General features: G+C 43.3%; 2 protein-coding genes across 4 annotated transcripts in view; one reads left to right on the top strand and one right to left on the bottom strand.

Moving 5' to 3' along the window:
- The window catches only part of LIN54 (lin-54 DREAM MuvB core complex component), a 55,713-nt gene extending 51,062 nt beyond the window's left edge, over positions 1-4,651 (bottom strand). For 2 of the 3 annotated variants that reach the window (XM_060247108.1, XM_060247110.1), the window contains exon 1: positions 4,517-4,651. The gene's annotated coding sequence lies outside the window, so the exon portion shown is untranslated. The remainder of the gene's footprint in view (positions 1-4,516) is intronic. The other variant, XM_060247109.1, reaches the window with a different exon arrangement.
- A 201-nt stretch (positions 4,652-4,852) lies between these two features.
- COPS4 (COP9 signalosome subunit 4) lies at positions 4,853-24,672 on the top strand. The gene is made up of 10 exons (XM_060247112.1): positions 4,853-5,131; positions 10,949-11,028; positions 11,279-11,430; positions 12,519-12,622; positions 14,806-14,959; positions 16,189-16,339; positions 19,197-19,367; positions 21,328-21,443; positions 23,429-23,513; positions 24,058-24,672. Exons 1-10 carry the CDS (start codon positions 5,058-5,060, stop codon positions 24,189-24,191), a joined length of 1,221 nt encoding a protein of 406 aa, XP_060103095.1. The 5' UTR covers positions 4,853-5,057; the 3' UTR covers positions 24,192-24,672.
- The last annotated feature ends 1,648 nt before the right edge of the window (positions 24,673-26,320 follow it).

Genomic DNA, 26,320 nt, shown 5'->3' with positions numbered 1-26,320 from the left:
GCTTCCTCAGAATTTATGCAATTACATACTTTTTCTACACATTCACTGCTACAACAGTTAACTTTTCAAAGGTTAAATGCCACAGACTTACAACTCATGATTTATCTGTAGCGTACTCAGTTCTTAAACCTGTGATGATATAATTCACAAACCACCCCAACAGTCAAACTGTTATTAAAAATATAACTAAGACTTAATACTTAAATAATGAATGCAATCAAGGTCACCAGTGCCCCTTAAACAGTTCAACACAGTGCTATTCTTCACTGTACTCTGCTCTCCCCTTGCTAAGCGAGCAACATTAAGTTTAGTACCTTATATTCCCAAGCATGCTCTCTCTCACCAAGTTCAATATACCATCCAAACCCTAAGTCAGAAATCCTGGCAACATTCCTGCATTAGACCTTGGAAAACAAATTAGGCCTCAACAGCACCAAAATACACCGTTCTTTCCAAACAGCTCATGTATTACTGTTAGATCCCAGAACACCTGCCTTCCCACACAAGCAGGATACAAGTGTTATTTACACACAGCCTAATCTACTTTAGCCCAGGCCCTGGTGCGGGTCTCACCCTCTCTCTGGGGCGCAGTCATCCAGTCCTGTTAAGTTCCAGCTTGGGAGAAGGAGGGGGCTTTTCCCCCTTGAAGTGATTTCAATAGCTGGAAGGAGGCTGGGTCAAGAGCAGGAGGAAGCGAGAGAGGGAGGTTTCTAGCAGCAGCAGGCGGGGGAGGGGGCAACCTCCTCGGGTTGTTGAGCTGCTGTCTCTGGTATGTCAGGGGCCGGGATAGTATTTCGAAAGATCCGCCATTTTCACTTCGTCATCACCATCATATCCCAGCTCATCAACAACCTCAGCCTCCTCCCCGATTGCCCGACTGAGTCCCTCCCACTGGAAGAAAGCCTTCCCCCATCTTTGATATGCACTCACGAGCAAGGGGAAGGAGGGAGGGACTATGCTACAGCTGACAGGAGAGGATAAAAAAGCACAAAGTTTGCCAGGTGACGAAACAGCGACACGTCTCTGTCTCTTCCCCTGGAAAAGAGGAGAGGAAAATCCAGCGACAAGACAGAGTTAATTCCAAACCTGGAATGTGCTGGTCTGTGCCAGCAAGACTAGTCCCGTTGCACCTTAAAAGCTGACTAGTTTACTGCAGAATGAGATTCTGCAGGCAGACAAGGTGGTTGGTATATGACAACACAGGAAGTGCTCATGCTGAGACCATACCATATCCAATCTCTGATAACATTTCAATATATTGGGGGGTGGAGAAGAGTAGAGATAGCATTTCTAACCAACCACATTTTGGAAGCAAAGGGAAATCTTGAAATTAACACAAACCTACTGTACACACGACCAATCTCTGAAAATACTGTAGTGTACAAAGCTGATGGGGAAAGGGGCTATACCACTAGACAAAATCATGTACATTTATTTCCCATTTTAAAAGAGCAGGCATCCTGAGCAAAATTACATCCTTTTAAGCCCACTGACTAATGGATTTAGAAGAGTGTAACCCTGTTTAGGACTGCACAGGTAGTTATGGTGACAACCCAAACACTCTTGCGTGGAAGGCTATTCCACTAATTTCAACCACCATAAAATGGATTCTAAGATTCCCACAAGCACTATTTCAACCAGTTACTTGGTCAAAACTGTAAATCTATTTTGCAATTGGGTGAGAGAGACAATAGTGGAAAAACAATGAACTAAAGTTTATATAGGTGCTTGATGCTGCACAATAGCAAAAGAGTCTAGATACCTTAATTTGATTATGATCGTACATTCTACTCCTATAGCAGCTATTTCCCACATTACAGGCTAGATTCACTTACATGCTTTTAAAAGCAAGACACTCCCACAATAGAAGTAAAAACACTGGAAGGATTTATTCTGGTCTCTACTGTATCAGAATTAGGCATGGTGTTGCATCCTGCATATAAACCATAGCTTTCAGCCACATAACTGTTCTGTTGAATCCTTCCATGCATCGCAGAATGCAGCCTCTGGGAAGATCTGTGCAGTCAGAACTTAGCAAAACAGAACAGTGCAGATCAGAGAGATCCCACATCAAGCTGCAGGGATATTATCAATGTTAATAATTTCAGTAGATGTTAACTGGTGCTAATCCTGCTACAGCAGTCTCAGTGAGGACACTGATTTGTGCATCTGCAGAATCCATTTTGTGGCATTTCGTTACAAACTGAACCTCACTGATAAATGTGTTCTGCCCTTTCTACAGCATTCCTTTGAATTTTTCCCATGATCAACAAATAAAGCACTTACTAGAGTGACATTAGAAAGCTAATGAAGGTGAAAGTAACTTCATTTCATACGTACTATAAGACACAGTGCTCAGAAAAATTCTTCTAATGATGGAGTTTGTGAAGAAATGAACACATTCTGAAGGTACTTTTATCTCACTGGTTTCAAAGTAATTTGTGTATATAAACACTTGCAAATCAGGATCTTGTTCAGTTAACAAAAAATAAAGAACTTGCTTGAGCTTTTCTATACAGGAAAAATAGCAGTGTAGTCTATGTCTCTAAAACAATATGTACTGCACAAAATCAACGCACTATTTAAACAAAATAAATGACAGCCATTAAGATGAGAGATAACCAAATTAAGCAGCACATAGCAGAAACCATTTTCTTACAAATCAGGCTCAACAAGCTATCTTAGCCTCCTGACAAGAAAACATACACAAATGACACTATATTCAGCAATGACAATGCACCAGCTTGTTGATTTCACTACTGAATTTCCTTATAGGAAAATGAATATTAAAAACCCATAACATCCCAGCAATCTCATTTACATTGGCCACAAGCAAGTCAATTGACAGCATGAAAGACTATAACTATGTTAAATCGCTGCATTTTTTATATTGCCATGCATTAAAGAGAATTTTATCTTAATAGAATTATCCTATGATTCTTTCACAGTAAAAACAGACAACACCAATGAAACATATTATGTTTGAGACAGGAGAAATGAATGTCACAAGACTCACAACATGCCTATTATAAACATTTGAAGATGCTACTTAAGTGACAATCATATAACCGCACAGAAACTGCATAAGCTGAGATGCTACTTAAATGACAACCGTATGATTGTACAGAAACTACTCAGGCTTAGACCAGGGCTTTAGTGACCCTGAAGAGAGTTGAAAAGTAGGGTACCTATTTGACAAAGAAAATAAATATCCAATGCTCTCATTACACTTTTAAATGATTTTAATTATTCCCATCCTTCCATCATATAAGCACAAACGTTTAATTTCTGTGTTCTTTCACCTTAGAGAATCTTCCTTTCAAGCAGGGGACTCCCAACTTAAAAGCAACTATACACACATCAACATATTGCAAGAAAGGACACCAGAACCTGTTTGCATGTAATCTGTATTCCTACTTCCACACAACAGAAACCTTAGCCAGTGACACTAATGTCCATCTGCCATTCAGCCACATTCACACCCTGGGCTCCACCTCCCTCCCCGCTGCCTAGTTGTCTGTCAGGCAGGTAGGCTAAAATTTAGAAGGGTGTAACCAAAGGTGTTTATGCTACTTGGATATGTTTGCGCTCTTTGGATGGGCCTAAAGTCTTCATCTTCCTTCTACAGCACACAAATGCCTCTAACCAAGTGTTTTGGATTTTTTTTTCAAAGTCACCTTTCACAGGCGCAACATCTTACAAGGAAGATAACAACAATGCAAGAAGATGATGCACTATAGCAGGGCTGGGCAAACTGTGGCTCAGGAGCCTCATGTGGCTCTTTCACATATTGTGTGGCTCTTGAAGCCTCCACTGCCCAGCTTGGAGAAGACATTTAAAGTTGTTTTCTTTCCACCTCTCCCTCCTTCCCCCATCTATTTGCCTTCCTTTGAAGCATCCATTTTCTCCAGAGGAACTGATCTCTGTAGTGTCAAAATTAGCTGTAATTCCAGGGGATCCTCAGGTCTCACCTGGAGGCTTAAAATGAGACATAAGGTGCATTCACACAATGACTGTTTGCAAGTGGATTTTTCCATTTAGCATAGTAAAATCTAATGATCGCAAATTGCATTAAAATGGATTATTTAGTGTGTGTGTGTGTGTGTGAACGCACCTACAGATGGAACAGTCTTTTCTCCCCAAGCAGTTTTTCTCTCAACAGACACGTTTCCCAACATATTCTACAAAAGCACCATTTAAACAAATTAAATGTATTTTGCTTCAAAGGTGTTACTTGAGTGACAGTCATCTAACTGCACAGAAACTTTTGTGTTTTTTTTTTAAATAAAGTCTCCTTCTAGCATGATCTCGTTGTAAAGAAACTGAGGCGAACCGTGCCCACAAGACAAGACAAACTGGTCGTGTGAATGGAGGAGGAGGTGGTGTGTGTGTGTCTATTATTTCTGTCTTCTCCCCCCCCCCCGCCCATTCCTCGCCTCCCACAGAACCAGCCCCTTTCCTTTTCTGCAGTCTCTTGACCGCTTCACCTCTCGACCTGTCGGGCGCCCCCGCTCACCTGTGGGCGGCCTCGAGGTCCCAACCGCCAGGCAGTTGGACCAGCCGCCTCGGTGTCGCCCGCGCGCGGAGGGCAGCGCCAACCGCCGCCACCTCCTCCTCTTCCTTCAGCTCCGCTTCTTCACCGCAGCCGCCGCGACGGGCTCCGCGTCCGTTCAAAATCACGCGCCCAGCGCCATTCCCCCGCCGCTGCCGCAGCATCCCATAATACACAGCAGCGCCGCCCTGGCAACCGGCGCCGCGTCAGCCAGCGAGCCGCGCTCATTCCTCCGACTCCATTCTCCCGCCTTCTCTCCTCAAAAGCGTCCTCGGACTTCCTCTCCCCCCGCCCTCCTCCTCCTTCCGTCATCAGGGAACGTCCGGGGTGGGAGACGTCACGACGCCGAAGCGGGCGTGCTCCCTTCTAGCACTCGCCGCTCTCTGGTCACGCGGAGGCCTGGCCGGACTCATTCTCCTCAGCCGCCCAGGAGGGAAGAAGGGGTCGCGGCTCCCCGCCTGTCCCCCTCCGGAAGGGACCGGGAAACCGGTTGCGGGGAGCCAAAATGTCGTCCGCCGTGAGGCAGGAGTTGACCCAGCTCATGAGCTCCAGCGGCTCTCACAAGGATCTGGCCGGGAAGTGAGTGAACTCCTGGTGCCTTCTGCGTTGCTAATAGTAACCGGGGGGGGGGCGGAGAGAGAGAGAACGAAGGTAATAGGGTTGTCAATCCCCAGGTGGGGGCAGGGGATCCTCCGGTTTGGGGGCCCTCCCCCCGCTTCATGGTCCTCAGAAAGCACGGGGGGGGGGGGATGTCTGCTGGGCACTCCATTATTCTCTATGGAGACCAATTAGGCCGCGCAGGGGTGGGGAACAGTGGCTCTCCAGGTGTTTTTGCCTACAACTCCCATCAGCCCCAGCCAGCATGGCTAATGGCTGGGGCTGATGGGAGTTGTAGCCAAAAAAACACCTGGAGAGCCACTGTTCCCCACCCCTGATGGGTTTCTGGGGCTCTAGGGGGCTGTTTTTTTGAGGTAGAGGCACCAAATTTTCAGCATAGCATTTAATGCCTCTCCTCAAAGCACCCTCCAAGTTTCAAAAGGATTGGACCAGGGGGTCCAATTCTATGAGCCCCAAAAGAAGGTGCCCCTATCCTTCATTATTTCTAGTGGAAGGAAGACATTTAAAAGGTGTGTGGTCCCTTTAAATGTGATGGCCAAAACTCCCTTTGGAGTTCAGTCGTGTTTGCCACAATCTTGCTTCTGACTCCACCCCCAATGTCACCAGATATTTCTTGAATTGGACTTGGCAACCTTAACTGAGGGCAAGAGCAGGCCTGGGGAGGGGGCAGAAGCGTGTCTGCTTGTTTTGCACCTGGGACTTTAATAGGTGCTTTTTATGTAGAAACCAAGAGGGGAAACCTTTCAGGAGGTGGACCTAACCAAAACTTAGGTGGGTGGCTATGTTGTTCTGAAGCAGTAGGACCGAGTTTGAGTCCATTGGCACCGTTAAGACCAACAAGGTTTAATTCCGGGTATCAGTTTTTGTGTGCATGCGTGTATATGAAGAAATGTTAAATATTAAAGTCCCAGGTGATGGGCTCTCCTTCCTTGGAGGTTTTTAAACAGAGGCTAGATGGCCATCTGACAACAATGAAGATCCTGTGAATTTAGGGGGAGGTATTTGTGAGTTTCCTGCATTGTGCAGGGGGTTGGACTAGATAACCCGGGAGGCCCCTTCCAACTCTTTGATTCTATATGTGCAAAACCAGCAGAGACACCCCTTCACAGCATATTGATAGAACACTCTCTGGGGCAGTGATGCTCTTTGTTCTTGGTGCTTGGGGGGGCAACAGTGAGAGGGCTTCTAGTGTCCTAGCCCCACTGGTGGACCTCCTGATAGCACCTGGTTTATTGGCCACTGTGTGACACAGAGGGTTGGACTGGATGGGCCACTGGCCTGAGCCAACATGGCTTCTCTTATGTTTATGCGCGGTGTGAAAAAATGCACTTTTCCCCCCTTCAGAGGTTTGAAATGAGCAAAGCCTTCACTCTGCAGGAAGAGGGAGAAAGTCAGTTAATTTGCTTTCCAGATTCACCTTAGCCCATCTTCATACCAGGGCTAATAGTCAAGTCTCTTTTCCCTACCTTCAAGCATAGAATAGAAATTTGGAGGCATTGAAGACTAGGGAGGCTTCAAATAGGAACTCCTGGAGATCTCCAGGAAAAGCTCTGACCCAATGTGATTTCGTCAGTGGATGGGGGAAGGAGAAGTGATAAACCCAGGGGAGAAAAGAGGAAGGGCTCCTTGATGCTGGGTCTGTCAGAACAGAGGGAAGTCTTAACTGAGGTCTGAGGAGGTAGCCATTGGCCATGTGCTGGTTTGAAGAGCTAGAGAAAGTTGTAAGGTAATAGTAACTCTGTAGAGATCTGTAACTTCCTAAGCTAAAAAGCCTATTCTATATGTTAACATTTGATACAGCATGTATAGAGAAAGGGACAGAAGAATTGTGTTTTACCTGTTTTTTAATCCCTTGCTCAACCTCATGTTGTGCTAAAAATATGCTTGTGAACATTTTTAATAAATACTTTATAACTTTTTATGCTGATAGTGGTTGTCTGTGCCTCATAAGCCTCCACTGTCTTGGACGCACTGTTTTAAAAGGAGCACTGGGGGAAGGCAGGCAGTGGCTATTCCCTCAAGGGTGCACAAGGCAGTAGTAAACGGTGACCAGATGCTGGGCAGCAGGAGACACAGAGACAAGGCCCCAGAACTTGGAAGGGAAGTTGGGAATCCTGACCCTCCCATTGGCAATTCTTAGAAATATCAGGTGGTGGTGGTGGGTTATGGGGGAGGGAAAAAAGGCTCTTCAAGTGTGAATAAAACTTGCTCTGGCCTGCAGGCCCTGCTCCACCTTCAATACATGACAGTTTATACATAGATTTAAACTTTGTGGTCTTAAAAGCACCATTGGACTCAAATTTTGTTCTAAATAAAACCTGTGTCTGTTCAGATTCAGGAAGGTAGCCATGTAGGGCTGAAGAAGCAGAATCAAAGTTTTAATTCAGTGGCACTTATATTTTAAAAATATTATTACTGGCTATCTAGCCGATCCTCCCCCGTAAACAGGCTCAGGTCAGATTACAACAGCATATGGGGTGGCCAGCGGTAGCTCTCCAGATGTTTTTTGCCTACAACTCCCATCAGCCCCAACCAGCATGGCTGATGTCTGGGGCTGATGGGAGTTGTAGGCAAAAAACATCTGGAGAGCTACCGTTGGCCACCCCTGCACTATACCAAACTGGCTCTCAAGAAGGCAGGCTACCAGAGACTGCTATTTTGGATGGCTTCTGTACTTCAGATTTGAATTTTAAATAATTATATTTTATTGTGCATTTTGTGGATCTTCCTAATACCCCAGACTAGCCCGGGTTTGTCAGAGTTTGGAACCATAGTCTACTGACTATGGTTACTACCTGCAGGGGAGGCCACAGAGGCAGTCACTTCGTTGACATTTGAATTTTATGTAATTATATCTTATTGTGCATTTTGCGGTGCAGCCTCAATAACCTAGACTAGCCTGAACATGTCAAATCTCAGAAGCTAAGCAGTGTTAGCTGTGGTTAGTCTATGACTGGAAGACCACCCAGGAAGTTCAGAGTTGTACGCAAAGGAAATCGGTTGTCTTGTCTGTGACTGCTATATCGATGTCTATGCTATTTTCTTTTTTGGTTTTAACTGAAACTATTTCAACTATAATTGCACACCCCCTTAAACCACAAAGAAAGGTGGGATATAAATTTGTGGTAAACAAAATAAAGACTAGCACAGCAAAACTAAGGAATGGATCAAAAACTGTTCCTGTGAAGAGTCTCACTTGAACATTGCATAATTACAGTTCACACTGTACTTCTTGCGTTTAATGGCCGTTTGACTGTGCTGTTTGCATTTTTGCTTCAAGTCTGTCCTGTTTGCTTAGCGATAGCTCATTACATGCATCAGGGAAATGGGATCTAGTTTATAAAAGCTTATGCTAAAATAAAAAAATAAGTCTTTAAGGTGCCACAAGTCCTGTTTAACTTTTAAAGCAGCTCAAAGGGCAGAAATTCAACAAGTTCAGCTTAAAACCAGCCCATTGCCATGTTGGGAACTGACTCTCCTGATGACTGATCCAAGTGGGCTGCCGTGTTGGTCTGAAGCAGTAGAACAAAGTAGGGGTCAAGTGCACCTTTAAGACCAAAGTTCTATTCACAGTGTAAGCTTTTGTGTGCATGCACACTTCTTCAGATGAGGAATCGGGTACAGTGAGCAGAGCTACATATAGCTGGTAGGCAGTGGTTTAGAATTCAAAATGGTAAACAAATTTAAAATCCAATGACAGAATAGTATAATTAACAAATTGAGCAAATCTTTGATCTGGGTAGCATGAGCGTGAGAAACCAATAAAACAGTAACATGTCAAAATGTGAGAATATGTGCTAATCACTCTATTGTTTATAAGCCCTGGGTCAAAATGAGGACATTTCTTTCTCAGAAGTTTTTCCCATCCAACTAATTTGCCTTTTAACATGTAACATACATATAGTTACATTAGAAGAAAAATACATTTAAATATAGTGGAAGATGGTTTAGTATATGTAATGGGATAAACTAGAGAGCCCTGTGGCGCAAAGTGGTAAAGCTGCAGTACTGCAGTCGGAGCCCTCTGCTCACGACCTGAGTTCGATGTCAGCGAAAGCTGGTTCAGGTAGCCAGCTCGAGGTTGACTCAGCCTTCCATCCTTTCGAGGTCGGTAAAATGAGTAACCGGCTTGCTGGGGGGAAAGTGTAAAAGACTGGAGAAGACAATGGCAAACCACCCCGTAAAAAGTCTGCCGTGAAAGCAACGTCACCCCAGAGTCGAAAACGACTGGTGTTTGCACAGGGGACTACCTTTGCCTTTTTAATGAGATAAACAGCCAATATTTGAGTATGTCAGTGCAGCTAAAAGAGAAATACATTGGATAGATATCTCCTGAAGACTTTTTGTCATGCAGATGATAAAGTTAAACCCTTCTCGTCGCATGTGGCCTATTCCTACTAGACAGATTCCCACCATAAAATTAACAATATAAAAAGCAAGCATTGAAAACAGCATTAAGTAGCCTAAGATGGTATCTGTAAAACAGGTTGGAAGCAGATCCTAAAGCAGCACTGAAAGGAGGGGTAAAGAGAGAGATTTTGGCCTAGGATGTAAAGGAACTGCCAGGCAGGGGCAGCATTCCAGAGCTGAGGTTCCACAACTGAAAAGTCCTGTCTCTTATTGCTACCAGGCATGGGCACAGAGAGCAGAGCCGGTTTGGTGTAGTGGTTAAGTGTGCGGACTCTTTATCTGGGAGAACCGGGTGATTCCCCACTCCTCCACTTGCACCTGCTAGCATGGCCTTGGGTCAGCCATAGCTCTGGCAGAGGTTGTCCTTGAAAGGGCAGCTGCTGTGAGAGCCTTCTCCAGCCCCACCCACCTCACAGGGTGTCTGTTGTGGGGGCGGAAGGCAAAGGAGATTGTGAGCCGCTCTGAGACTCTTCGGAGTGGAGGGTGGGATATAAATCCAATATCATCATCATCTTAACTGGCAGAGTGGCCAGAATTATTTTTTAATTTGGAAAACAGCTTGCATTTGAAGCAGCACCTAGACTTTCCAATTCCAACTAAATTTTAAAAAATTAAAGTCTTAATTTAGACTTTTAATTAAAGCTATAAGTAGTAGATCAAACCACACGTGACCTCTCCCTAGAAGCTATTGTACTTTGTTCACATGAGAAGACAAGAATCCTTGGAAAAGGCAATAATGCTAGAGAAAGTTGGAAGCGGCAGGGAAAGAGAAAGACCCAACATGAGATGGACTGACTCCACCAAGGAAGCTATGGCTCTCAGTTGTCGAGACCTGAGCAAGGCTGTTAACAAAAGGAAGTTTGGGAGGACATTATTTCATAGGGTCACCGTAAGTCAGAAGTAACTTGATAGCACTTTAAGACACACATAAGCAAAAGTGAACCGGAACTAAATTTTATTGAAATCAATGAGACTTATATGTCAATAAGTGGAATATAGAGATGTTTATTTGGGAAGTCCTTGAGGAGGTACCAAAAATGATGGTGGGGAACACTCACTAGTATATGTGTGTTAGGGGGATTTATTGATAAAAGCAAATGGTTGAAAGAAAAAAGGAGGGGGATTCAGTCTATTTTATATACCGGTATTTATTTCATTTTCCTCCTGCCTTTCCTCCAAGGCTCTCAGAGAAGAGTGAATTGTTTCCTCCCTTGCTCATTCTTCTCAATACATGAAATAGATCAGGGTTAGGCCAAACATTCCTTCTGTAATATCAAACATGTAATCTAAAATTGAATTGAGAAACACTCACTATCAGTATTGTACACAGAGCTCATTGTAATCTGTATCTTTATAACTTTCTGGCAGGTATCGTCAGATATTGGAGAAAGCAATTCAGCTGTCGGGAGCTGAACAGCTGGAGGCATTGAAAGCTTTTGTAGAAGCAAGTGAGTATACATCTTTAGCAGTCAGGGATTACTGAATGATGGCTTTGTAAGCGGTGAATTGCAGTCAGGAAGAATATACGAATGGTCTTGGAGCCATTGTACAGTGAAACTCCTGTACTTTTCTTGCATAGATAGATATCAACACGATGGGGCATTTGTAGAAGGTTTGATGGAAACTTGGAGGTTTAACCCTTAATGTAAATCTGTGTTCTGCTCTTTTTTTGTTTTGCATTTATGTCTTTTAAACTAGTGGTCAATGAAAATGTCAGCTTAGTGATTTCACGGCAGCTGCTGACAGACTTCTGTACCCATCTTCCGAGTCTTCCTGATAGCACAGCCAAAGAGATTTACCACTTCACCTTGGAAAAGATTCAGCCTCGTGTAATTTCATTTGAGGAACAGGTAAGGACAGAAGAATAAGAATGTATATGGGGGGGCGGGGGAGACTAGCATTGACAATGGTGTTGTTGAATTTAAAATGCAGTTAATGAATAATGCAGTTAATGATAGCCAACATACACATCTCACAACAAAGAAAGCAAAAAACTTACACTGGCTGCATTTAGCAGTTAAAAGCAAGCGGAGGTTTTAAAGCATTGGGAAACTGAAGCTCGAAGTGCTTGCATTATCATCTGATCTCCAGCTTTTGTTCTCTCACCTCTAAAGTTTTCTTTGCTGTTTTCTTATAACATTCTCTGTCTTCTGAAGATTTTAATGCTTTAATGAGTTTATTACTGATGGTGTCTAGATTGCAAGTTACTGAAGCAGGGGGTGGGTCTTCTCCTTGGTGGTGAAAAGTCCCATCAAGTCACAGCTGACGTCTGGTGACTCTGCAGGGTTCTTGAGACAAGAGATGTTCAGAGGTGGTTTGCCACTGCCTGCTTCTGTGCAGCAATCCTGGATTTCCTTAGTGGTCTCCCATCCAAGTATCAGCCCTGTTTAGCTTTCAAGTCCGGACAAGGTTGGGTTTGCCTGAACCATCCAGGCCTTCTCCTTCTTAGATCCCATTGTCAGTAAGGTTTATGGCCCAGATTATTCCCCATGTCTGTCCCACAGAAATAACCTGTTGTAGATCAAACTTATTCCATCTCGTCTTTATTTCTAACTAGCGCCACACACTCATGACATTTCAGAATTCTCCATATCTCATAACCTTTGTCCTTAAATGACAACTGTATGTACTAATACTTTACCCTTTATGCACTGTTTCAGTTCTCATTGCGCTGTTCCTCTCTGACAATCATAGCCATCACTTACAAAAACAGCCTTGGTTAATATTGCACCCATTCCCCTTTAAGGATAGCAGTTGCAGTCTTAGTTAATATTGTGTATTCTCCCTCTGAAAACAGCAATTATCAGTCACTGGCAACCCCAGTAGCGTATGTGTGTTCCTAGCTCCTTAATCTTTGAATCTTCTGTGACACTGTGGTTCACACTACATGGCTATCTTCACTGTATTTAAGTTTCATGCTAAGCCCTTCCTTTCCCAGGTTGCTTCTATAAGGCAGCATCTTGCATCGATTTATGAAAAAGAAGAAGACTGGAGGAATGCAGCGCAAGTGTTGGTGGGGATTCCTTTGGAAACAGGCCAAAAGTAAATACTGTCATTAGAAAAGTTGTAATTTACTATTTTTTCCTACCTTTTTGTCTTTATGTTGCATCTCCTTGGGTAGGAAAAATGCTCCATCTTGGTGCATCCTGGGCCTAATTTCTTGGATAGACAATGAAACAGTATATTTCTAAAGTTTTTCTTACAGTAGTTCTTGCAGCACAGCACAACTACCCTGTAGAGGCATGTTCAGACATTAAGAATCTTGCGTTAAATCCAGCTCTCCTCTACCTGCTGTACAGCAGAGCCGAGGACTGTTTGCTATCTGATCTTGTGTACTTGACTCTGAAAACTGAGAAATGCCTTGTCACTAGCTTCCTTTTAGCTGTAGGCTGCATTTAGTTTTAATTAAATAATGTGTTTAAGTTATGAAACTCTGAAGGATAAGCTCTTGATTTAAGTTTTAAATTTAATTAAAGTTTTAAGTTGTAATTCTCTCCTTCTTTGCTAATAGGTTTTGAAGGTTTTGTCTTTTTTATCACAAAATTGCTCATGGGCTTTTTTGTTGTTCCCCTTATAACCATTTGTTGCAATCCTAAATGGAGTTTCACCCTTCTAAGTCCACTGAAATCAGTGGGCTTAGAATGGTGTAACTTTGCTTAGGATCATACTGTGAGTCAGGCTGTACCATTTCAGTTGTACTATTCGTATTCCAGCAACTATTCCATCAGTTGGCCTCCCTTGTTGGGACATCATGCTTACAGACTATGGCGCTATCCTGTGTCCCGTCCCGGCTGAGACGGGACTCTGCCGGGAGCCCCGTACCCCCCTGGCAGAGAAGATAATAGGTTTTCTTATTCACCAGGTGGCTGTTACGGCCAATGAGGGAGGGGTCTGGGGGAAGGATAAAAGGCCAAAAGGCTGAGAGGTCAGGGAGAAAGAAGGGCAGCCGAACGAGAGAGAGGGAGGAGCCCAAGCACATCCGGGGAGGACACGAGCACAGAGGGTTGAAGTAACCCAGCTCTGTCCTCCCACATTCTGAGACCTCTGGGAAGCCTAAACGGGCCGAGGCCCAAGCTAGGCCACCGGGGGAGCAGCAGCCATGGCGGGGCATGATGGGGACCAGCAGGGGCGTGACTTCCTGTTTATTATCACTGTCATTTTGTCTTGGGCCGAAAACTGCTGTACCCTGTGAAATGTGCCCTTCCCGCCTGACGATGCACCTTATTTGTTTTATTGTTCTATTTTTTTGATTTGCTAATTTTATTGTATTGTTTTTAAATTTAAATGGTAGGTTTTTTATTATTGTTTAGTTTATGTTGTGATCCACCCTGAGCCCATTATGGGAAAGGGCAGAATATAAGCCTACTTAATAAATAAATACTGAGATGACAGTACAGAAGTTTAGGGAAAGGAGAGAAATTATTTGAATAAAATTATTTTATTTAATTTTATTAAATAAAATTTTATTTTATTTTATTTAGTGGCCTAAATTTGTTATTAGAATACAGCTTATTTTGTCTCCGTTTCCAGTTTCAGCATTTTCTTTGTATTCCTCCTTAGTAGAAAGGCGCTATATAGATATTTTAATTTAAAACAAAGCATTCTCAGGTATTGAAGGAGAAATGGTTCCTGTTTGGCCTCACAGGGTTTATATGCAGCCTCCTGTGATCTGACAAGGGAACTAGCATGCCTTTCTGTTGTACAGTTCATCTTATAGAAACAGCATTCTCTTGTTTAACGGGACATTAGGGCTTGGAAGAAATGAAACTGATCTTAAAAGCAGTTGTCTCAACTTACCTAAGCTTGTCTTCCTTTTTGCTAAATTGGCACCATTGTATAAAACATATTGCACTTTAATTTCTTTGTGGATACGTGGACTGCCCTATTCAGACACTGGCAAGTGGGAAAGAACCATGAGGGGTGAACATTACACAATCATAGTTATGTTGTAAATTCATGCTGAGCCCAGTGAGTAAATTGATGTTTGAGTCCAGTGGCAACTTTAAGACCAACAAAATTTTATTCAAGCTATAAGCTTTCAAGTGCAAGCGTACTTCTTCAGATATCAGATTTTGTGTTGCTCTTAAAGGTGCCACTGGATTCAAGCTTTGTTCTGCTGCTGCAGACCAACACGGCTACCTACCTGAATCTCACTTCCTACGTAGCTGAGGAAGAACCTGACACAATTATAATGAACTTCCCCTTTGTCCCTTGCCCCATTCAAGGCAATACAATGTGGATTATAAACTGGAAACCTATCTGAAAATTGCCCGGCTGTATCTGGAGGACGACGATCCCGTTCAGGCCGAAGCGTACATCAACAGGGCATCCCTTCTGCAGAATGAATCGACCAATGAGCAGCTACAGATCCACTATAAGGTGACATTTTTTTATATTCGTTTTTGCTGTGTGGAAAGCGGAGTTCATAATGGCATTGATACTACTTCTGGACAACCAAGTTATTAATGACCACCTGTCTCATCGGCTGTAACAACCACCTGGTGAATTAGAAAACCTATTATCTTCTTATTAGTTGCAAAGTCTGAGTAGCAGAATGTCCCAGATCCATGCAGTGCATCCAGCCTGGCTAGGGTTAAAAGGCATATCTTCTAGCTGGAAATCCAGCACCCCGTCCCCTTGCCCCCATCAGGGACCCACTGTGCGAAGATGCTGGTGAGACTAATGAGCATAGGTTCTGCTAACCCAAAGTGACTTGCTGATGTCCCATTACTTGACTATTCTTTATCCCGGTTTTGGGATGTTATTTCGGATTGAGAACATACCACATCTGTGCAGGGGCCAAGTTTAGCATGGGAACAACCGTTTGTGAACCCTGAACTGGACATAGTGGCCTGCAACTTGGCAGTTTAAAATTAACCATAGCCAAGTTGATGAATTGAGTATTATTAGCGGGAAAATCCTGTTTTCTCTCCCCCCACAACCCTTCATGTTCCAGTTCCTTCCCCTCCCAGGCTGCATTGGTTTGCCTCCCTCTGCTCACTTTGGCTCCCCTCCCTGCTCCTGTCAACTCGCTGGCCCCTTCACTGCCAACTGGGCAGAAGGTGTAGGGTGAAGCAAACTGAGGCAGCAGGTAGGGTGAGGCAAGCTGGGACCTACTGCTACTTTCCCTTTTTTGCCTGCTTCTGGTATTAAGGTAACTCACAATGCTGCCCTAATGCGGGAGGTTATGCATGAGTATTAACTGGGGGATGGGTACTACCTGGAAGTTAGATTTTTAAAAAAAACTAAGGTCCCCCCCCTGCCCCCCATAGGTTTACAGAATGCACTATCCCTTGGTTATTAGATAAAGGGATACAGCATGAGAGCTTGGATCCTATACCTTCATTCTGCTTGTGCAGGGGTTGATTCTGTATTGGAAAGACATTTCTCTGGTACTAGGCAGCTTCCACTCTTACTGCATTTGTGTAAGTGGAAAGCACAAGGTGGACGATCACGCTTCAGAACAGGAGCAGCACATGCCAAAGCAAAGTATAAAATCCAAGCCAAGGAGTGTTGTTGTTTTTTAAAATATAAAAAAGATGCTGCTGTTCTCACGGTTTTCAGTATCGAGTAAGATGATTTTAGTTGTATCATTTTCCTGCTTCCAGGTGTGTTATGCTCGGGTTCTTGACTACAGAAGGAAGTTCATTGAAGCTGCCCAGAGATATAATGAACTTTCTTACAAGAGTATAGTCCACGAAAGTGAGCGACTGGAGGCTCTGAAACATGCCCTGCATTGCACCATTTTAGCATCAGCAGGTAAAAGCCAGGCTAAAGGCGTTATTTATGAACTGTAATCTTTGGAGTTACACCTATAACAGTGGTGCTTTTGACTGTGGAAGCTATTTACCAAAATACCAGACAGAAATTAGTTTGGTTCTACTTGCTTCAGTTATCCCTCTGCCTCTCTCACTGAGATTCCACATGGATTGCAGAATTATAAAAATATAATAACGGTAAAGACCAGTATAATACAAATATTTCCATAAAACTGGATTTCACTTCTGGAGAGCAGTGAAATAAAAGCAGTATAATACATCCAGTGAAAAATGTGGTGTGCAGAGTGAGGAAATGGCCAAACTGTCTAAAATTTCCACTGGGAAGATTAAAACTACAGCCTTGTTCTCTATATGAAAAGTACCCTTCTTCATGATTTCATTTTACCACGTCCCTATTCCCAAAATTAAAAAAATGTTTAGCCCTGACCTGGATAGCCCAGGCAAGCTTGATATCATACCTTGGAAGCTAATAAGGGTCAACTCTGCCAAGTACTTGCATGGGAGACCCCCTTGGAATACCAGAGCCGGGATAGGGGCAGGCTTTATTCAGCCACCTCTCTAAATATCCTCCAGGCCTCCAGTAGGGGTCAGTTACAAGAGGTCGCCAGGACTTCCAGGTGCGCACACACAGACCCCCGCCCACCCACCCCCAAAAAAGCTTGCTTGGCCAGTTCTGTTTTATACATTCAGTGAAAGGACAGATGTGTGGGAGCCTACCTGACTTCATTAAGCAGATCATTCCATAAGGTGCAGCAAATTCTTGGGTTCGGGCATTTGCACTTTCAGAAGACTTCACTCAAAGGAGCAAATTGGTCTCCACAGAGCATATCAAGGGAGGTGATCTTGTAGATCTGTAAGTCCCGGTCACAGAGGGATTAGTAGGTGATAGCCAAGTATTATAATTTATCCATAACATTTTTACTTGGGAATAAGTCTTTCTGAAAGAACTTGCCTCTCAGGAGGTGCATTTTAAAACCTTAATCATATTCTGATTGTATGTAAACACAGAGAAAGTTATGTTTTTACTACTTAGAAGACAGAACAGTGCTTTGAAGCTAGAACACAGTTTTGAGTCCAGTGGCACCTCTAAGACCAACAAAGTTTAATTCTGGTATAAGCTTTAGTGTGCATGCACATGAAAGCTTATGCCCAGAAAACATTGTTAGTCTTAAAGGTGCCACTGGACTCAGACTTTGTTCTGTTGCTTCAGACCCACATGGCTACCCACCTGAATCTGCTTCGAAGATAGTAGGAAGACACACAAGGGACTTGAAATCTCTCCTGTTTTGGATGGGGTTACATGTCCCTTGAAAAACCAGATTCACAGCTTGGGAGTGCTGCATGACATCATGGTCGCCTAGAAAAATCAAGCAGCTGCAGTGGTTTTGAATGCTTTTGCCCAGCTTTGGCTGCTGTGTCTGCTACGTTCATTCCCAGTTCAGTCAGATCTAACCACAGTGATCCATGCCTTAGTTAGATTTAGACTGGGCTGTTGCTATGTTCTCTCCTTGATGCTATCCTTGAAGAATGTTTGGAAGCTGCAGCTACTGTAGATTGCTAGTCAGGGCCAGTCACTAGAAGCATGTGACCATATGCTACAGCAATTACACTGGCTACTGATCTGCTCCTGAGCCCAATTCTAGGTGTCGGTTTTGTCTTTTGAAGCCCTGTATGGCTTGGAACCAGAGTATCCTATTACTTTTCTGTCCAGGAAATTCAGATCACAGGGTGAGGCCCTCTTGACCATCCCAGCAATCCAGTAAACCTGTTCGGATGCAGAAGAGAGGATCTTTTCAGTGGCAGCCCCATAATTATGGAACAACCTCCCAAGGGAGGTGTACCTGACCCCCCTCACTTTAGATCTTCCAGAGGCAGGTGAAGACAGTTGCACGTAGGACTGCATTTGACTGATTTCGTTTTTATTTATTGGCAGTCCTAATTGGAGGCTTAATATTGTAGTCTTTTGTGTGTGTTTTGTTATCGTTTTATTTATATTGAGAGCTGCAAAGTAGAACGGTGGTGTTTTGAGTAAAAATGAGCAATAATAATAAGCAGATCTGATAAGTTGTCTTCGGTGTTTTTAAAGCACTAACTTGTTCTTAGAACTCTATCCTGACAACTATCCTAAAATTGAGACATTCTAACTAATTAGAAAGAAAAGGAGCAGGGTTTTTTGTTGTGTTTTTTTTTCTCTTTAAATAGCAGTGTGTATTTGATGAAAGGTTCATCTGTAAATACCTAAGCTGCGATATTGAACTCTTTTTAGTGGAGGGTTTTATACTCAGTTTAAACCTTACCCTCAGAGCAAATAAAAGCTATGGTGTCACTCTCCAAATAGATCATGTGCATAAGCAGAAAGTATTGTGTTGTAGAAAGGCTCTGCTAAAGCAGTCCCTGTCCAAAAGTTTCTTGGGGTACTGGCAATGCTTGTGTGCTCCTTGAGTCCAACATCTAAGGTTGCCACACAGTCCTCCTTTGGATTTCACTGGAAGGTCCCTCTCTGAGATCAGAGCACATTGGCCAATGATAACAAGGGAGATGGGGACACGTGGAGAGAACAGAAGTCGAGGAGGACATTGCGAAAGTGGGAAGAAAGTAAGAACTTCCAAACTTGTCAGAATGATAGGCTTTGATAATATCTTGTCTGATTTTCTGTGATGGAATTCTTCAATTGTAGGTGGAAGAATGATGGTCATTAGTGAGTCAGAGAAGACTATCAGGGGTTTCTCCCCGTCAGTAGCTCAGAAAAATGTGAATGTGGGCCATATGCATCATAACAGAAGTGAACAACACTGAATCGAGATTGGTCAGTCATTGTATTCTCTTCTGCTCTTCAGGGCAGCAGCGCTCCCGAATGCTAGCCACTCTGTTTAAGGATGAGCGGTGCCAGCAGCTTGCAGCCTATGGGATCCTGGAGAAAATGTACCTGGACAGGATTATCCGAGGAAATCAGCTACAAGAGTTTGCTGCAATGCTTATGCCACACCAGAAAGCAACAACAGCTGATGGTAAGTATGTCTTTTAAATTGCTTGATGTACATTGCCTGGCTTAGGCCAAAATAGGGTGATTCAATAAATCGAACTAACGAATGAATGAAGAATAATAAATTGTGGATGTACCCGATTCTGAATTTCTGGAGAACTCATGCATTTGTCCTTTGGCACTTCTTTCCTTGCAAACTAAGCAGTCTTGTACTTTGACTCTTTTGCACATTGGTGCCAGACAATGTACAATCTTCTGTACATCGGTGCCTAGAAAGATCTCATGGCCATTTTGCACATTATGCAAAGTCTGACCCATATTTGCTGTTGAGTACACATTCAACAGGAGCTACTGTAATGCAAAAGTGCATTTCATATGTTAAAGTGCACATCTAAGAAAGGCTTAAGGTGTAAAGAAGCTCCTACTCTCCTTGGATGAAGAAATCCAATTTTGTAGGGAGAATGAAAGACCATGGAACAGAAGGCATTAGCATTCAATGGGAAGTTAAGATTAGGCAAAAGTTTTCATGTACTGAAGACCAGTATTAAAGAGGATGTAGGCTATTTATCTTGAGAATGCTTGATCAGACTAGTGGTTCATCTTATCCAGCATCCTGTCTCACAGGGTGGCTGACCAGTTCCTCTGGAGGTCCAATAATGGCACAGAGGCCAAAGCTTTCCTCTGATCTTGTCTCTTCGCACTGGTCTTCAGGGGTTAACTGCCTCTTAAAGTGGAAATACATGGCTAGTAACCACTGATGGACGTATCCTCAATGTTTATCTAATCCCCTTTTAAAGCCATGTATTTTTGTGGCCATCGCTATGTCCTCTGGCAGTGAATTCTACATTTTGATCCTGAATCTTTTGCCTGTCAACTTCACTGGGTGTCTTGAATGACACCTGGCCAGGGCTGACCATTCTATCACATTTTATCTTCTTCCCCTTTCATAGTTCATATATGTCTCCATTTTATCATATAAACATAAGAACATAAGAGAAGCCATGTTGGATCAGGCCAATGGCCCATCCAGTCCAACACTCTGTGTCGCACTGTGGCCAAAAAACAGGCCCTGTTAGGAGGTCCACTAGTGGGGCCAGACTCCAGAAGCCCTCCCACTGTTGCCCCCCATCTGTTCATCTATACCTTACAACTAATAGCCACTGATGGACCTCTGCTCCGTATGTTTATCTGATCACCTCTTGAAGCTTCAAGCCACACCAACCCTGAGAGAGGGTGACAGCCACAACACTAAGGCTTGGCTGGGCAGGCACTGGACATCAGCTGCCCCCATTGGTTCCCACACAGTTGGCAGCCAGGAGTGAGCTTGGTTTGTCAAGGAGTGACTGTGAGCACAACTACCACAGTGGGTGCTTGTCATACGACCAGGACTTGACCTGGTTAGGGGACACTTGCATTTGGCAGGTGGTGAGGGTACCAGTGAGGGTACAGGGTCAAGGATGGCACCCATCAGCTCCTTCCTTCTTTGCCTTCTCCCGTGGCTGAGAAGAGTCAGGCCCAAACCCTTCTCTTCCAAGCCCACCCTGGTCCTCTTCCCTCTCTCCTGGTCTTGTCACCCACTTGCAGGAGAGTCACGAGACCCCCATTTACAGTCTGAAAACTTCTGTAGTCAGCCGTCATTTACTATTGCTTATCTGTTATCTGTCCCTACTCCACCTTGGGGCATGGTTTGACTAAATATTGGCTTTACTGGTCTCTGAAGTCAATATTGTGTGCAACTGTAATTGTTGCTGTGCTGACATCAACAGTGCTAGTGTTGTGTTACCATTTTATTTAGAACGGTGGAGTTGTTAATGTCGTTGGCTTTCATGTAAACAGTAAGCTGGACCGAGGCATAGGAATAATGCTGTTTCCAAAACACAACAGTAATTATTCTGATTCTTTCTTTGTTTTTCTCTACTGTGTAGAGTATTTGACTTGCAACCAGGCATATATTGGACATCAAACTTGTTGATTTTCCTCCTCAGGTTCTAGTATCTTGGACAGAGCTGTCATTGAGCATAATTTATTATCTGCAAGCAAACTATATAACAATATTACTTTTGAAGAACTTGGAGCATTGCTAGAAATCCCTGCAGCCAAGGTACATTGACTTTGTTATTGTTCTTTTCTGCGGTTAAGCTGTCCGTGATTTTTAATGGCATCCAGTATTTGTAGGGTGGTACTGTGATTCAGGTAACAGGAATAATAAACTGTGTTCATGTGTGTGCTTATGAAGTACTGTAATAGAAAACCAGTTCAATTCTAACTATAGTACAATCAGCATTATGTTCAAATTAAGCAGGCTGTGGTTTTAGAAGGAGCTAATCTCATGCTGGAAGAGCACACTCAGTTAGATGGATCAAGAGGGGTAGCCATGCTAGTCTGTAACAGAAGAAAGGGAAGACAATGGGGAAGGCAGTGGCAAACCACCCCGTAAAAAGTCTGCCGTGAAAACGTTGTGAAAGCAACATCACCCCAGAGTCGGAAACGGCTGGTGCTTGCACAGGCAACTACCTTTACCTTTTTTACTAGCAGAAGAAAAGAGCAAGAGTCCAGTAGCGCCTCAGAGACTAACACAATTTATGGCAGGGGATGAGCTCTGGTGAGCCACTGCTCACTTCCTTCCTCACTTCAATCAGACGATAAGGCCAGACAGAACAGTTGAAAATGTTTACTGGAATTAGAATGAAACACAAACTTGCTTTATCTGAACTTTGAAGGAAGTAAGGCTTGGTATTTTACTCATGTACAGTTTTGGGGAAAGATGCTTTCAGGCTAACTCTTATTTTTCCTGGGAGCCCTCAAGGGAGCACTAGTCATCTGTTCTATAGGCAGGCAAGCAGCTAACATAGCACCTAATCAGGCATGGATCTGTGGCCATTGGGTTCTGAATCCCAGTGTTGGTGTTAGCAAAGGAAAGAACAGGATCATCAGAAAGCCAACCGTACGAATCCAGTGTAGAACAATAAGAATATTCTGTTTGATGGCGTTAAATCACCCTGGTCTTATGTGGTAAGGATGAAAGTTTCCACATGCTTCTGGATCGTGTGCCTCCCCGGCAGTTTGGCCATTTCCCCTCCAGGAGCCCCAAGAGTGTTGGATTGGGTTGCAGAAAAGTATGACAACCCTGTGCTTAACCACCTCTGATTTCTGTACAGGGATGGCAGAATATGTGATGTGTAGTCAGCAGTAATGACAGTTTTGAGACCAAAAACTTTTTATTTCCTTTTAAGAGTCGCATCATTGGCCTCTGAAATAGTTCATGTGAGAAGTGGACTTGAACACTACATGATGATCTCTTCCTCTGAGTGAGAATATATTGATCTTACTTCCAGTCCTCCTCATTCTTTTAAGATGGTGATAATCGTGCCCACTTACATATGCTCAGAATTACATCAAAAAGGCCTAGAGGGTGTTGGTCTATAGTAGAAGAGTCCAGTAACACCTTAGAGACCAACAGGATTTTCAGGGCATAAGTGTCTGAGCATCAAAGATCCCTTTGTCAGATACCAGATCATCTCTGAGAGCCAGTTTGGGGTAGTGGTTAAGTGTGCGGACTCTTATATGGGAGAACTGAATTTGATTCCCCACTCCTCCACTTGCAGCTGCTGGAATGGCCTTGGGTCAGCCATAACTCTCACAGAGGCTGTCCTTGAAAGGGCAGCTTCTGGAAGAGTTCTCAGCTCCACCCACCTAACAGGGTGTCTGTTGTGGGGGGAGCAAGGTAAAAGAATATTGTGACCGCTCTGAGATTCAGAGTACAGGGCGGGGTATACATCCAATATCCTCCTCCTCTTCCTTCTCTTGAGGTACTACTGGACTTGAATCTAGCTCTTCAGAAACTTCAGGCACCCATTTTGAATCTTGTAGGGTCCTGCTGATCATGAAAAGTTGCTAGCAGTCACCCATAATGTTGAGATCAGAACAGCACTCTCCTAAGTTAATCTGATACTTGTCTGCAAAGATCTATAGGTACACAAGCTGATTATTAAATTTATCTCTGTCAATGGCTTTTACATGTGTATGTTTAAAAGCCCCATAGAAAAGTGGTTGTGATGCTTTTGGAATTCTCTTTGTTCTTTTCAGGCAGAAAAGATAGCCTCCCAGATGATAACAGAAGGCCGCATGAATGGATTTATTGATCAGATAGATGGAATCGTTCACTTTGAAAGTAAGTTTGCTTAGAGGTTTTCTTCCCCTCTGGGTGGGAAAGACTTGCAAAAAATTCAGTGTGAAAGAGCATGGGAAAGACTTGCAAAAAATTCAATACGAGTTTGGACATTTTTGATATAGCCAGCAGGTGGCAGTGATGTCCAAGGAAATCCTTGTTCTTTACCATTCCCCTGTGCAAATTTTCTTAATATTCTGGAATACCTGTACCGGATAGACTTGATAACCAGGGCTTTTTTTGAGCAGGAACGCACAGGAATGCAGTTCCAGTGGGTTTGATGTCAAGAGGCATGGCTTAGTATACAAAGAGCTTCATGTTGGGCTTTTTCTACAAAAAAAACCTTGTGTGAAACAATGGTGATGTCGGGGGGTATGGACTAATATGCAAATGAGTTCCTGCTGGGCTTTTTCTACAAAAAAATCCCTGTTCATAACAGAGGAAATTTGTTTTTGCTGTGCCAACTATGACCACATGTAAACTTAGCAGGAATAGAATAGTACGAGGATGAGTTCTGCTATTATCCATGGTCCATTGTGTCTTGTAGCTCGTGAAGCCTTGCCAACGTGGGACAAGCAGATTCAGTCTCTTTGCTTCCAAGTTAACAATCTCTTGGAGAAGATTAGCCAGACTGCCCCAGAATGGACAGCCCAGGCCATGGAAGCCCAGATGGCTCAGTAGACTCTCCATGCTTCTGAGAAGAAACTTTTCTTCTAAAACTGCAAAACAGGCGTATGGAATTGAACTACTGCTTTGACTCAACTTCTAGTAGACAAAGCATAGAGAGTGTATATTATGTATGATTTCTAACTTTTTTGTTGCTCAAAGCAGCATTAGCCCAGCATAAGAAATCCTTTTAAAAACCGTTTAAAGCAACCAGTGTGTTATGTTTTGTATCAGTTTCAGTTTCTTAGTGGCCTTGTGAATATTTCTGTGTTGTGGAAACTGAAGGTGCCATATTCTCTTTAATGGCAGCTGTAATAAAATATTGCTTGGGGGTTAATGACATGAACAGCATATGAATCAGCCAGCATTCATTAGCTGCATTTTGTCTTCCCTACAGGCAAGGTCCTTTGCATAAAACCACAGTGGCTTTAATAGGGCATCTTGTGATGAATTCCTTGAAACCTTTCATCATTAAAGAAAATTTAATTAATTAAAATTATTACTTTTAAAAAATTGTAATATGTTGATAAATACGGGCAATATGTCTACGCAGGAAGAAAATATATAAAAGAACATTCTCTAGCCAGGATTTTCTGAAGCAAAATATAAAAAATGGTGTAGGGAACGGAACAGAGTACGTAGAGAATCTTAAGTTTTCATTTTTTTAAAAAGTTGCCAGATCTGAAGCCCGCAAAATAGGTATGAAATTGTGTGGACGATGCCTGGTAAAACCCTAGAGGTGAGAGAGAGGGAGAGTGTCATAATGGGGGTGAGAATATTGTGCCTGACATAGCTCTTTGCCTTTGCCCAAGACACGCAGAAACAGAATAAATTATGCAAAATATTATGCAGCAAACTTTTAGAGTCAAGGGCTGTAGAATGGAGCCTTTCAGCTTTTCCTCAATGAAAAAGGGGTACTTAGCAGATGTAAAAAACAAGTTCCTTGGTAAAGTGTTTTTTAGAGGTAGGAGGACCCCTCTTTCCATCTCATCCAAACCACAGAATTATGACTACACAAAGATACCTGGTGGCGTAGGTACTATATGACATGCAAGTACCAGTGTTAATATAATTATTCAGTGTGACATCACTGGGCCCCAATCTTTGACATCATGCCCTGTTCAATTAATCTCTTGGTTTAGGAAGATAGAGACCCTCACCTCTCCCCTCAGCGTATTCATTTTCTGTTACCATAACATCACTGAGTATGGTGCCTGTTCAGTGGTAAGAGGACAAACAGTGTGATATTCTGGAACAGGGGTGGCCAAACTGTGGCTTGAGAGCCACATGTGGCTCTTTCACACATATTGTGTGGCTCTTGAAACCCTCACCACCCTGTTGGCTGACTTGGAGAAGGCATTTGTCTCTTCAAATCATTTCTCCAAGTCAAGCCAGCCAGTGGCTCAGAGAACTTACTTTAAATAAGTTGTTTTCTTTCCACTTCTCCCTCCCTCTTTGCTCTCCATTTGTTTGCCTTCCTTCCTTCCTTCCTTCCTTCCTTCCTTCCTTCCTTCCTTCCTTCCTTCCTTCCTTCCTTCCTTCCTTCCTTCCTTCCTTCCGGCTCTCACACATCTGACATATCTTGCAGCTCTCAAACATCTGACATTTATTCTGGGTGGCTTTTACATTCAAACAAGTTTGGCCATCCCCGTGGAGTGTAACATAGAAAATATTTTAAGTCCACCAGTCTAGCAGCATACCAGTACAAATACATGTAACCCAAGTGGGAAAAAAAATAACAAATTGCAACAAAAACCAGTCAACAAAATGCCTAGGAATGCTTTGACATTGTGCCAGAAGCCTAAGCAACAGTGCCAAGCAAATAGATGGAGGGGGGCAGGACATTCTGCAGTCATGGTGTTACAGCCCAAAAGGCCCTTGACATTACTTGGTACTGGGTGGGGGGAAGAGTAAATGGAGCCTTCAGATATGGCTGACTAACAGTATGCTTGGATGGGAGCAGACAGCTCTTGAAGCATCTTTGTCCCAAGATGTTTAAGGCTTTAGAGACAATAACCAGCACCTTGAACTGGGATTGGAAGCAAAGGCAGTCAGTGCTATTACAAGATACAGTGTCTAGAACAAATGTCTTATCAGCAGTGTGGTTGCTGAATTTTACACAAATCAAAGGCATTCCTTTACAA

The sequence above is a fragment of the Heteronotia binoei genome, chromosome 9, assembly GCF_032191835.1.
Source record: "Heteronotia binoei isolate CCM8104 ecotype False Entrance Well chromosome 9, APGP_CSIRO_Hbin_v1, whole genome shotgun sequence".
In the NCBI taxonomy this organism is placed as follows: Eukaryota; Metazoa; Chordata; class Lepidosauria; order Squamata; family Gekkonidae; genus Heteronotia; species Heteronotia binoei.
The sequence above is the reverse complement of the archived record's forward strand: the minus strand, read 5'-3'. Positions and strand labels throughout refer to the sequence as shown.